The sequence below is a fragment of the Nelumbo lutea genome, chromosome 7 (genome assembly GCF_056320005.1).
Source record: "Nelumbo lutea isolate HS-2025 chromosome 7, American lotus-T2T, whole genome shotgun sequence".
Lineage (NCBI taxonomy): Eukaryota > Viridiplantae > Streptophyta > Magnoliopsida > Proteales > Nelumbonaceae > Nelumbo > Nelumbo lutea.
Window position 1 is genome coordinate 17927945 of NC_142690.1, and position 14070 is coordinate 17942014.

Genomic DNA, 14070 nt, shown 5'->3' on the forward strand with positions numbered 1-14070 from the left:
GTCCGGGTCTAGAATAAAGTTACTGGGTCCATTCAGTAACTAGGTTGGTCTGGCTAGGGTTTTCGAACAATGATTCAACACTGTTAATTTGAAAAGAACTTTTACCAAGAAAAGCATAAGAGCTGAGTTGAAAAGATCCAACTTGTTGGCTTCAAGATGAAGGGAGGTTTCCCACTGCTTTCAGCCCTCAGATTGGCATCTGAGGAGCATTCCCGCATTTTAACCGGGGTCTCTGGATTTACGCAGGAAATACATTCTATGAGATGCGGCACGTTCAAAACCGTCAGATTGGGATCATCGACTTTGGAGCAAAAGGATTTGGAATGAACTCCGCAGGTGGGGTCACCCGCACATGGTCAATAACTTCTTCAAAGCAGCTCAACGAAAGCACTATCGTAAATTTGAACAACTAGAGGGTGCAATTCCAGACTCCCCCAGTCTATCGGCTGAAAGAAGCCAGAGTGGGTCCCGTCTAGAGGTTTAAGATTCAAGTAAGCAGAAGCTTTATGACGCTGAGAAAATTCAAGTGGGGAGAGGGAGGGAGAGAGAGATGGAGAGAGAGGAAGAGAGAGGGTGGCGAGGGCGGCTTTTCTTTTGCTTTCTTTTCCTTTTAAAAAAGTTGACATCTTTAGTCTCTCTCTCCGTTCGTATTTAAAACCCTCTCTCTTCCTCTTCCATTCTGTTTTCTGCTGCTCTTTCTTTCATTCTCATCTCCAAAAATATCCACTTGGAGTCTTCAGCAGATGATCGAGCGAGCTCTGACCGATCGAAGAATCTGATAATTAAAGCTCTCCTTTTTGACCATTAATTCCTACTTGATGATCTGTAAGTAAAAAAAAGTTCTCATTGTTGAGCTTCTTTTCTGGGTTATTCTTCTCTGTTTTTCTCTGAATGATCCAGTGGCTGGGGTTCCAGTTTGTTTGTCCTAAGAGTTTTAATGTTGAAGCTTCCACTGTTTCATGATCGAGTTGCGAGGATTGGTTTCATCTGGGTTAGTTTTGTTTTCCATTTTACCTTTCAAAGTTGTGTAGGTATTGTATTTTCGAGCTTCATAATTTGCGAATTTTGGATCATTGTTCCTTGATGGAGTCTATGAAAATTCATGGCTTTCTGTACTCTAAAGAAGTCAGGAGGTTTGGTTGGTAGCAGAGGAGTGGGGGTGTGAGGAAACTACTACATTTAGTTGTGACAATGCATTCTGAGGAGAATAGATGTTATATAAGTTTCATCTATGTCTATCACTAGCTACCAATTAAAATCCTAGTGCAATGCGGGAGCTCCTCCTCCCCTCCCGGCCGAAAAAAAAAACGAAAAGAAGAGAGAGAGAGAGAGAGAGAGAGAGAGAGAAGGTTAGGTACCTTTATCCATTCAACGATTTTGATTTGTCAGCATCTTTTTTTATCTTTAAAGTCCAATTTTGAGCTGTTTTTTCCCTTTGTTTTGAATTTTAGAAGAATGGGTAACTTAATTTAATGAAAACAATTGGGGGTGAGGATGATCTACCTTGTGGTTTTATTTTATAAGACTTGCCATTTTTAGTGGAATTTTTATACCTTGATTTTGATAGAATTCTTCTTCTTTTTCTTGTTCTTTTGTTGTTGTTATTGTTCATTTTGGTCCTTTTGATGATATACAGAGGTTCAGTCAGTGAAGATGACGAGGGTAAGCCGGGATTTTGGTAATACCATGCAGAGGGACGCGGTTCCGTCGGTATCGGCCGACGTGAGCTTTGTCTCAAATCGATTTCCACATTATAGAATAGGAGCCAACAATAAGATTATGGAACCGAAGGAGGGTCCAGAGGTGCCGTCCATGAAAGATATTGTTGCACGGGAGACCGCAAAGCTAATAGAACAGAAAAAGCGTCTCTCAGTTCGGGACCTTGCCAGTAAATTTGAGAAGGGTCTGGCTGCTGCTGCTAAGTTGTCTGAGGAGGTTAATGCCTACTAAATTTGTAGTCCTTTCCTGGTTGCATTGTTCACACATGTTTGTAATTTTTAATAGTCTCATTCAGTATAGTTCTTCCTGAAATCACTATGGAAACAACATTAAGTAATATCAGTTCCATCTTATAGCAATAGTATTTTGTTATTTCTTTTTCTTGTCCTTTTTAAAATTTTCAAAGTGGAAAAGAATATCAACATTAAAGGTGAATTGATGATATTCTGAGTGAATTGCACCTGAGCCTTTCTTTAAATTCAGGCTAGATTTAAAGATGCGGCTTCACTTGAGAGACATGTCCTTTTGAAGAAGCTCAGAGATGCTTTGGAATCTTTGAGAGGCCGTGTGGCTGGTAGAAACAAAGATGATGTAGAGGAGGCAATTGCCATGGTTTGTTCTGTATATTCTTATCTTCTTTCCATATGTAATACTCTTATTTGTATGGGAGTGGTTTCAAACTTTTGGAAATATTCATCAAACATACCGTTTAGTATCTATTCTTATTTATTCCTTGGGATCATAGTTTTGTTTTAGTTTTTCAACCAGTTTTTATTTCTAGAAAGGAAATACCACAATATAGAATCTAGTCATTAAAAGATTTTGTGTGCTTCTTTTCCTTATCTTTTAGATGAGTTATTACCTGAGTTGTTTTTGTAAAATGAATGGGGCATTCTAAAAATATAATGCTCTACCTGGCTGCAACCTCTTGGAGTGCTTCGTGTAAAAATATCTGCTTCTGAGTAAGTGCCGAAAGAAAAGTGAAGTTATGTATTTGTAGTCTTCGCTCTAATTGGTTCCAAAAGCCAAATCCAGCTAGTGGTCTTTGCTTAAACTCTAGGGCCATTATGGTCCTCATCTTTATATTAAGTCTATGCTTTATACAGTTATTGATTTGTATTTTGCTGTCAGTTGTCATCTATTACTTTATATGATTGTTGGTTACCACCTCTAATATTGTGCATATACATTGCGATTATTTGTTTAAGAGTCCATAATTTAATGATGGATATGGCACTGAACATAGTGGAGTGGCAGAACATTCATGTGGTCAATCCAATATTGTTGGGACAAGGCTTAGTTGAGTTGAGTTATGATATGATAATATGTTGGTTTTATGAGAAATAAAGGAATTTTACTCTTTAATCTATATGATATAATTAAGGCCCTTGTAGTTGTATTATGATTCCCAGTTTCAGAATGTCTTATATAATTGCAGATTTGCAGCCAACTTTGTCAAGTTAAGTCGATCATATTTTAGTTAGAAATATTAGCTGTAAGATACTTTCTGTCATCTTTATATTGTGAGAAATTGAAGACTTTTACTCTTTAACCTATATGATTCAATTAAAGCCCTTGTAGTTTTTATTATGGTTCCTAGTTTCAGAATGCCTTATATAATTACAGCCAACTTTGTCAATCTTAAAATGAAGACTAATATTTTAGTCAGAAATATTAGCTGTAAAATTTTTTATATCTTATTTATATTGTCTTCTTACTGAATATATTCTTTCTTGATGAATTTCTTCTGACAATGTTTATTATGGTTTTGTGCACATTTCATATAATTATTCTTACTATATATGATGCCTTTTAACCAAAATGTATGGTAAGACCTTAAATTGCAGTATTGTACTGTATGTCTTCAGGTGGAAGCATTAGCAGTACAGTTGACTAAAAGTGAAGGAGATCTAATTCATGAAAAGTCAGAAGTGAAAAAGTTAGCAAATATTCTCAAGCAGGTGCTGTAGAGGCCTTTAAAATTTGTATATAAATTATTCAGTCATATTTTCTGTGTGTTTTATTTCTTATATCAAAAGAGGCAATATTTTCTTTCTGTCATTTATGTAATGTTTATGAAATGTATAAAGTATTGTATTGCACAGTTCAAAAAAAAAAAAAAAAAGAATGTCATACAGAGACACAGAAAGATACACATGCACTGAATGTATATTTCTGTGTCATATGTATTTGCACATTTGCACCTACTGTCGTATGTATAATTATATTACATAGACATAGAAAGAAACAATGACACATACAAACGCATGCATTGAATGGTCATTTTTATTCTCACTAGAGTGCCTTGCATGTAGATGCATGTATGTAGTTGTTTGCTTTGTTGAACCTTCTTTTTTGTTTTACTGGGATGATGAGATTTAAATTAATCCTTATTGCTGTCAACATTTTTTTTTGATTTAAAAAAAAAAAGAATGATACAGAGGCAATAATCCCTTCCCAACTATAACAGAACTATTAACCATCAATCCAAACCCATGGAACATGGATTTTTTTTTTTTTTTAAATGGAACATGGAAGTTAATGACAACACATTTTCCCTCTTCCAAATACAACATTGCCCACTAGGGGTGAGTAATCGGTTTATTTGGTTAAAAAAATGAGCCAAATAAACCATTTTTTTTAAAACCGAAGTTTGAAATGGAAAACCAAGCTGAAACCAAAATAATGAAAAACCAAAAATTTTGGTGATTTCGGTTAAAACCAAATTTATTTAATATATTAATATACATTAACATATTATATATATATAATAATAATATATTTTTATAATATAATATTATATATTATAATATGTAATATAATATATTATATATATTCTAAATAATATATAACATATATTTTAATATATAATTATATATATTATAAATAATAAAGTTTGGTTAATTTAGTAAACCAAATTTCCTAATCTGAAAACCGAAACCGAAACTGAAATTTTTGGTTTTAACCGAACAATGCTCACCCATACTGCCCACACTCAAATTCTTATAAACAAAACCACACACCCACATGAAATTTTAGTAAAGACAGCTAAAGGCTTTGCCACAGTAAACCTAGATTACCTGCCTACCATATCTAACCCTGACTCCATACCTTCCTAAGTTTACCCTTGCTATATCAAATTTACTTCTCCACCCCTTCCTTAAACAATGCTCCTCAATAAAACACTTTTTTGTAAACTCTTCAGTCCCTCATCCTCCTGTTTTTCTTCTACTTCAGAATCTTCATTTCTATTATCAAAACAGACCTTCTCAACGTGTTCCATACTTCCTCTTCTGGTCTGCAGATAATGTGTCTCACAAAACAAAAATTTGGGAGTTCCTCTTCGTGTATTTGTCCTCTACATTACCAATCTGTTTTAAGTGCTCCTTATCTTAACCTGTGGCTATTCATTCCCTACCTCTCTTCCATCCTTTTCATTACTTGACAAACCCAACACCAGTAGAAGATTCATCTGAAATATTATTTTTTTTCCCACCCAAATGAGTGATTGTGAACCTGGGGATTTTGTTTTGAGCCCCTCTTTTGTAGACTTCAAACTTTTTGTGTGAATCAGCACCACTACTGCCACTTTTCAATACAGAGAAGACTTTAGTAACTTAGACTTATGATTCTTGGAATTTTTAAATCTTCTAGCTGCAGTTTTACCCTTTTTTTGAACAATAACAGAACCTTTTATTATGGAAATTCTGATCCTTCTTCCACTTTTCTTCATTCAGTGAATCTGCCAAATTACCATTCATAAGTCTTAATGTGATATATCCTGGTTCACAGTCCTACATCGACCTTATCCATGCTAACCCTCCAATTGAAACCTTAACACTTTCTACTAACCTAGGCATCATGAAGAAGCAACTAAGCCTTCACGTAGAGATTAATGGTGAATTTCTAGACCATCCATCATGTCAACCATCTAAATTGGTGATACCACTCCACTTTGAGTCTGATTATCACCATCATTGCCAAACCCTGCATTATCATTAGGAATCTCTTTATCCATGACTTTCAACTCGAACCTGTCCCCCACTTTTTGAATAGGAATTACTTAACCCAACCCACCCAATTTTGTTAACAGTACCCTTATTCTTATTGAAGTCTATATTTACAATTTTTCAATACTACTGTCAACTGGTTGAGTTTTGTCAGGTCAAAGTGGGTTTATGACTTGACTTAACCTGATCCATTGACACCCCTACCTACTCTTGTTTTCACCTACCGACACTAAACCGTAACTTATCTTTAGATTGGTCTAGAGGTACATGAATAAATTGGAGAACTTTAACAGATTCTTGGGCCACTTAGAGGTACAAGTTGGATACCTGATTTGAAGAGTTTACACCCGGGCCAATTGAAATTTTAACAATTTTCCAACCCAATCCAGCTCAAATTGCACTCCTAGGGACAGTGCTGGAGATAGATTTTCTTCGATCACTTTTTCTTACTACCCCACCTCAGTTCTATCTTTTAGCTTTAACGTTTATCAGTGTTTATTGACTCTCATGCATGTCATAGCTTCCTGGTTCAACATATCACTGACCTGCTCTTTGATATTTTTACACCTCTTGGTTGGTGCCTAGTCACTACCCAAATTTAATTGTCTATTGGGTTCCTCTTTTCTATCCTTTTATCCTTCAATCCATTTGGTTCCAACCTTTTTTGAATTATGAGCCCACTTAAAAGCAAAGTTTTAAAAAATGACCTGGAAACAGAACCTTTTCTTCCCCTTGTGGTGAGTCAGTGGTTTAACAATCTGGGTGATGGGCACAAGCCCAGTCAAGCTACTTGGCCCGTTTCCTTAGTCCTGCTTTTTTCATACAAGATAACTTATGTGAGGGGTCCATGTCAGCAAGCTTGTTATTTGTTACAATTGACAGAGTGAGTTAGCTCTGATCCAGTGCAAGTAAGGTAGCTGCTATGAATGGATGTGAATAGATATTGAAAGGGACATTTTGGCCGAACAAACTCTTTTTCTTCTTCTTCCTCTTCTTCTCTATCTGTGCCTCTTAGGAGGTCCGAGCTCCCTCAAAGAAGCTCTTGTGATAGGCAGTCCCTATCACTGAATCACTTTTTTTTTTTTTTTTTTTTAAATTTTTTATATGTAACTGAGTCACTTTTATTATTGCAAATCACAAATAAGAGTATAAGTACCCTGAGGTAGGGTAGTGATTACTAGCCTACCTCAAAAAAGTTACAAAAGTTACAATCTAGCACAGTACAAATGAGTCCTGTTAACCCCTTGCTTAGCCAATGTATTAGTCACCACATTTGCAGATCTTTGCACCCATTCTTTCTTAAGCTTCTAATTAACTATTCGATCTGCTTCAATTCATTTCTATAAATGCAAACTGCTTTTTCATGAATTTTTAACCATCCAGTCACAACTTTAGAGTCACCTTCAATAACTAAATTTGTGATATTCATTTCTGTTACCTGCTGTAGTCCATGAAGTACTGCAGTGAACTCAGCCCTTGTACAATCTCCAAAACTGATAGGTCCCGAAAACATAACAATGTTGTGGCCTTGTGTATTTCTAAAATCTCCATCCAAGGTTCAAAATATAGATACAGGCCAATACGCCCCATCCGGCATATCAGCCTGTATCTTTAGCTGCTTTCTTTTTCTTTTTTTTTTTTGTTTTTTTCTAAACCAGTTCAAGGTGGTCGGTTTAAGGCATGCCTACCCCTGAAATAGGTAAGACCCCAAAACACTTAGTATAGGGGCGTATCGGAGGGTCATTGATACAATATGTATTGGCTGATACGCCTCAATACCTGACGACATTTTAATCCTTGACCACACCTATACCCAATGGGCCTAGGTTACCATTTATCGGTAGTTGAGACTAACATTGTTGTCTTTTTATAAAAATATTATATATATATATATATATAATATTCTATGTAATTTTATAATATTTATATATTTGAATATATCATATATTATAAAATAAAACATACACACACATATGTGTGCGTGTGTGTGTAATGTATGTATAAAAATATTATTGGTTGGGTTGGGCCTAGGCACAACTTGCAATTTCCAGACTTGCAAATCTACTCTTAATGTGAAGGCCATTTTTTTGATCAGCAACACAGAAATGATTTCATCATAAAAAAAGGCATGAATACAACAAGAAGTTGTGGAAAAATAAAAAGATCAGCTATAGAAAAGCTGACTCAACCCAGATATTACAATTGAGTTCTTTGTACCCCTTGCCTAGCTAGACCATCTGCCAAGCTATTTGTAGTTCTTCTCACCCACTTAACTCTTAATGTGAAGGCCTATTGGTAGCCTTTTCTGTTCCCAAAATTAAGCTCTCTATGGCTGGATGTTTAACACACTTTTAGGTCTCTAATATGATAATTTCATATGTATAGAGTCCATGATGCCAAGAGGGTATGGATTAGGGTTTAGTAGAGAAAGACTTATTGAATTATCCATTCCACTTCTTTAACCAGTGGCTAGGATTAGAAAGACTTACTGAATTTGTAAAGAGGTCCAATAGCATATTTTCAATTATACTATTTTTTTTTGATAGTACCAAAGATCATGAATTCCATTAATTAAAGACAAACAAGTACAACCAGATGTTGTGATTTACTATTCATAGAGATTTTGTATACAGGACCCTTGTTATCTTACCCCAGCACATACTTCTTACATGAGAGCCCAAAACAACTATTTCCTACTAGTCCCATTTTTAGCCAGAAAGTTTTCCAAACTCGGTGTTTTAAAAGCGCAAGGCAAGGCACACGCCTTTTTGAAGCAAGGCATAAAAATACAAAAAATTCTAAAAAAATAAAAAATGCTAGAAAATTAAAAAAAATGCCAAAAAATAAAAAATATTAAACATAATATTAATAAAAAAATATAAACTTAAATTTTAAAATAAATGTTTTAAAAACCTATTACCTAAAATTGAAATACATAAACATAACATGTAAAGCATATTCAAATGAGAATTTAAAAATAAAATCAAACATATAAAACATTTTGAAGCATGTAAAACCCACATTCTCTTTTTTTCCTCAATCACATTACTTCAATTAGCTAACGTGACGTAAAACATATTACATTCCTGATTCTATGAGTCACCTTTGTGCCACGCCCCTCGAGGCAAGCCCAAACAAGCCCATGTTAGGGTCTTAAATTCTTAATTCTCATATAAAAAATAATGATTTTATAATTTTAATTGCTTTTTTAAGAAGATATTTTATTAGGATGAATGAATGAACAACATTAGAAAATAGGGGGTTCTCGGACCTAAAATGAACAACATTATAATTTTAACATAGACTTGTTTGGGCTTGTCTTGAGGGGCGTGGCATGGGGGTCCGGGGGTGGAGCCCCTAACCCAACCGTTAGGTACAAAAAGGCAAAAAACATCAAATTTTCAAAAGGTGCACGCTTGGGCTGAGGCGCAAGGTGCGCACACCTAGGCGGACCAGGCGTGCGCCTAGGACCAAGGCGAGGCACATACCCTAAAATGCGCTTCGCCTGTGTGCCTAGGTGCACCTTTTAAATCATTGGCCAAACTATTAGCTGATCTTTGTACTCATTGAACTTCTAGATGCATGGTTTTTGAAAACCATCTAAATCGTCTGGTTTCATTTCTATTACTCCAAACAGCTTTACTACCCACCATTAGCCAACTGATTACCACTTTGGAATCTCCTTCAATAATCAATCTTTCAGCTTCCATTTCCTTAGCCCTTTGCACTCCAAATATTGTTTCCATAAGTTCTGATCTGATTGAATATCCTTGACCTATTGGACCTAAATATATTGCAAGCAAAATCCCGTTCTCATCCCTTGTTGCTCCCCTGACTCTTGAATGCTCTAGATAGCCCAAATTACTTCCATCAAAATTCAGCTTCAACCGCCCCTAATTGGTAATGTCCAATCCATCTTCATTTTTGGATTTTTAGATGATGAAACTGCTGCCCTAATTGTGAAGTCTGAGAAAAAATCCATTGTCTTCTCCCAATTTGCTACCCTTACTGTAATGCTTTTAATTATTGCCTCCTTACTTCCTTCTTTCCCCTCAAAAATTATTGTATTCCTTTCCTACCACAAGGTCCAAATCACAGAAGCATGGCAACATCAAACAATCCTTCCTAGCTAATAGGGGGAGTTCATATGCATCCAATAATATACATGCTGGTTGGTTTCTTTAATTAATTATTTTTGTTCCTTATAAAAGAAGTCCATTGTTAAATTGTGGGTGCTTAAATCTTTTCTTATTACTTTCACCCAAGTGCTTTTCAGTCTCTGTTGGAACCCAAACACTCCCTCCGAACCCAACTTTGGGAGTGGAGCAGGCCACCACCAATCAACATTTCACTAGAAGACAAAAAGGGTAGAGTGACACGCGGCAGAGCCCCCGGAGTTAGTTACACTCAGAGCCTTCCAGAGTTAGTTACACTGCCACCAGAAGATATTCTCTCCATGATTGCACACATGTAGGCCAGCTGTATAAGGCCTTGATCATGTAATAAGCAGTGTGAATGAATATCTCTTTTATCTCTCTCTCTCTCTCTCTGAGTCATTTTCTTCCTACCCTTCCCTCTCTTCTCTCCTTCATCTTCTGTTTCAGGAGGTTAAGCCACCTTCGAAGGGGCTTCCGATGTGAGCGGTAACTCATCAATTGGTATCAGAGCCAGGCTATCCAGATCACAGGCTTCACGATGCCACAAACACGTTCCTCTACCATGGATGATAGGGTCGACCAGCTTGAGGTTGGATTCCACCAGGTGTTGAACGAACTCAGGGAACTCAAAGTGGTCGTCTCAAGCTTCGCCTCTCAACAACAATCCAGAGAGACCAATCACCCAGTAGGAGCGGAAGCCTCTGCTTCCAGTAGCCAAAGAACAGGGTATTGCCCCATCGGAAAAGTCACTAAGATTAACTTTCCCAACTATTCTGGTTGAGATCCCATTCCTTGGATCTTCAGAGTAGAAAGATTTTTCGAATACCACGAAACTCCCGCACACTAGTGTGTTTCCATCGCTTCCATTCATCTAGAAGGAGACGCGATTCTATGGCTCCAGTAGTATCGCCAAAATCATCCCCAGTTAACTTGGGTGGAGTTTACTGAAGCTCTGTGCTTCCGTTTTGGGCCGACGACGTTCGTGGACTACAACGAGCTTATCACTCGGTTGAAGCAGACTGGAATGGTAGCAGAGTACCAGCTCGAGTTCGAGTGAATGGTGACCAGGGTACACGGTTGGCCGGAGAAAGCCTTAGTAGGATGTTTTGTGGGAGGCCTCAGAGAGGATATCCGTCTGGAGGTGAGGGCTCTCCGTCCGGCGACTGTCATGGCTGCGGTGGGATTGTCTCGCCTGCAAGAAGAAAAAATCGACAACCTACGCAGAGCCAACAAACCGACCTACCCGAATGTGAGGACTCCTCCATGGGTCGATCAACAACCATGAAACAGGTTGGGGATCATCAGAAGCCCATCTTGCCCCGACCCACTATGCCCTTCAAACGTCTCTCATGGGCTGAGATGCAGGCCCAACGCGAGAAAGGCCTTTGTTATAACCATGATGATAAGTTTGGACCGGGCCATAAATGCCGGGTCCAACGGGTGTTTCTCCTATAGACAGAGGAAGAGCCGAAAGAGACAGAACTAGAGCACTTAAATGACTGTGAACCGATTCCAGACGAACCAGAACCTGATGGGGCCGAGATCTCCTTACACGCCCTTATGGGCCTCAACTCTCTTCAGTTCATGCGAGTAGAAGGAAGATTGGTTGGCCGAACTGTGATGATTTTGATTGACAGTGGCTCTACCCTGAATTTCATCACTTGTCGTTTGGCAAGGCAACTAGGTATGACTATACAACCCACTCCTCTCTTTTCGATCCATGTGGCTAATGGGAGTTAGATATCATGTAATGGTGTATGTGAGAAGGAAAAAATCCTCATACAGGGCCATAATTTTGTGGTGCATCTCCACCCATTGGATTTCTTGGGGGTTGATATTATTTTGGGGATTCATTGGTTGCGTGGCCTGGTACCTGCTCTATGTGATTGGGCCAAAATGACTATGGATTTTCACCAGGATGGCCAGACTTGTCATTTACAAGGGGTGCGGCCCCCTAGTCCCCAAGGTGACACTTTAGCCTCCATCATACGAGCCTCCAAGGATGCTGGACAACCCTTATTTATGCACTTAGGCATCCGGCCCACAGTCCCAATTTTGGACAACCAGGGCTGTGTCCACCCCACAGGAGCCCAACACGAGGCCTTACGATCGATACTCGGTTAGTTTGGCGACGTATTCAAGGAGCCGAACCAATTACCTCCACCCCGGGCTCATGATCATCTGATACCTCTCTTACCAGGTTCTAAATCGGGCAATGTGAGGCCATATAGATACCCTTACTTTCAGAAGCTAGAAATTGAGAAGGCAGTGAGAGAACTATTGGTAAAAGGGCATATACAGACCAACACCAGCCCTTTTTCATCCCATGTACTCCTAGTGAAGAAGAATGATGGTAGTTGACGCTTTTGCGTAGATTACCGGGCCTTGAATCAGATTACAATGAAGGACAAGTTTCCTATACCCCTCATTGATGAACTGTTGGACGAGTTAGGAGAGGCACGAGTGTTCTCCAAATTAGACCTGCAGTCCGGGTATCATCAGATTCGGGTCCACAGGCTGACATCCACAAGATGGCTTTTAGGACCCACGATGGCCGTTATGAGTTATTGGTTATGCCTTTTGGACTCACCAACGCCCCCTCCACCTTTCAGGCTATCATGAATGACATCTTCAGGCCATTCCTAAGGCGATTTATTTTGGTGTTTTTCGATGATATTCTGGTATACAGAAGAGATTGGGGCACATATATGGAACATCTGAAATTCACCCTCACAACTCTAAGGGGGCACTAGTTACATGCCAAAATGACAAAGTGTTCCTTTGGACAAGGACAAATTCAATACTTAGGCCATGTGGTTGCAGCAGGGCGGGTCATGGTAGACCTAGAAAAGGTAGACGCCATCCAGAAGTGGCCCAAGCCTACTACTGTAAAGGCTCTACGGGGCTTTCTTGGGCTTACCGGATATTATAGGCGCTTCATTAAGGGGTATGGGCTTATGGCCACCCCTCTAACGCGTCCATTAAAGAAGAATTCCTTCGGTTGGACTGATAATGCCCAACAGGCTTTTGAAGACTTGAAGATGGCAGTTTCTAGCCCTCCAGTCCTCACTCTTCCAAACTTCTCTCAGCCCTTTGAAATAGAATGTGATGCATCGGGTGTAGGAGTAGGGGCCGTCTTGATGCAGAAAGGGCAGCCCATTGCTTATTTCAGCAAGGCTCTCTCAACAATTCACCAAAGTCAGTCCACTTATGTCAAAGAAATGATGGCTGTGGTAATGGCAGTGCAAAAGTGGCGTGCATACCTATTGGGACGCCAATTTGTTATAAGGATAGACCAACGAAGTTTGAAGTACATAGCAAAGCAAAGGGTGCACACCCCGGAGCAGCAAAAATGGCTTAGTAAACTGATGGGCTTCGACTACCTCATAGAATATAAGCCTGGGCTTGCAAACAGAGTAGCTGATGCCTTGTCACGAGTAAAAGATTTAGCCCATCTGACCTGTTGTCAGCCCAGTTTTCCTTTGTTTGAAGCTATACGGCAAGAAGCCAGGTCTGATCTGCAGTTGTAGGATATTAGAGATAAGTGGAGTCGAGACCCTTCCCAAGTTGTTGGTTACCAAATTGTGGGGCCTTTTTCTTTAGGGGCCGGTTTGTTGTTGCCCAGAATTCAGCCCACAAGGCTGAACTGCTAAGGTTGTTTCATGACTCCGCCTTGGGGGGACACTGAGGGGTGCTACGGACCCTAAAGAGGCTCAGCAGCCACTATCATTGGGTAGGAATGCGTAAGGATGTTTTGCACTATGTATCCAAATGCCAAACCTGCCAACAACAGAAATACTCCTCACAGTCTCTCGTTGGCCTTCTACACCCCCTCAAGATTCCAGAGCCAGTGTGGGAAGACCTCTCCATGGACTTCATCACGGGTCTTCCTCGTTCTGCAGGAAAGGAGGTTATCATGGTAGTGGTTGATCGTCTCACCAAGTACAACCATTTCTCTGCATTACCTCACCCTTACACCGCAACAATGGTGGATGACATCTTCATACGGGACGTTGCTAAGCTGCATGGAACCCCAAGATCCATTGTCTCAGATCGGGACCTTGCCTTCTTGAGTTCATTCTGGAAGGAATATTTTCGGTTGCAAGGAACCCAACTTTACCCCTCCACGACTTATCACCCGTAGACTGATGGACAGACTGAAGTTCTTAATCGATGTTTGGAAG

General features: G+C 39.1%; 1 protein-coding gene across 5 annotated transcripts in view; it reads left to right on the forward strand.

Annotated features, from left to right (window-relative positions):
* The first annotated feature begins 504 nt into the window (after nt 1-504).
* Nucleotides 505-14070, forward strand: part of SCAB1 (plectin-like protein) — a 37034-nt gene continuing 23468 nt past the window's right edge. The window contains exons 1-5 of one of the 5 annotated variants that reach the window (XM_088955029.1): nt 505-825; nt 916-991; nt 1637-1935; nt 2203-2331; nt 3588-3680. In XM_088955029.1, coding sequence (XP_088811155.1) covers nt 1654-1935; nt 2203-2331; nt 3588-3680 — 504 coding nt within the window. In that variant the 5' untranslated portion in view covers nt 505-825; nt 916-991; nt 1637-1653. Of the gene's footprint in view, nt 826-900; nt 992-1636; nt 1936-2202; nt 2332-3587; nt 3681-14070 lie in introns of all 5 variants that reach the window. The other 4 variants (XM_088955030.1, XM_088955032.1, XM_088955031.1 and 1 more) reach the window with 4 other exon arrangements.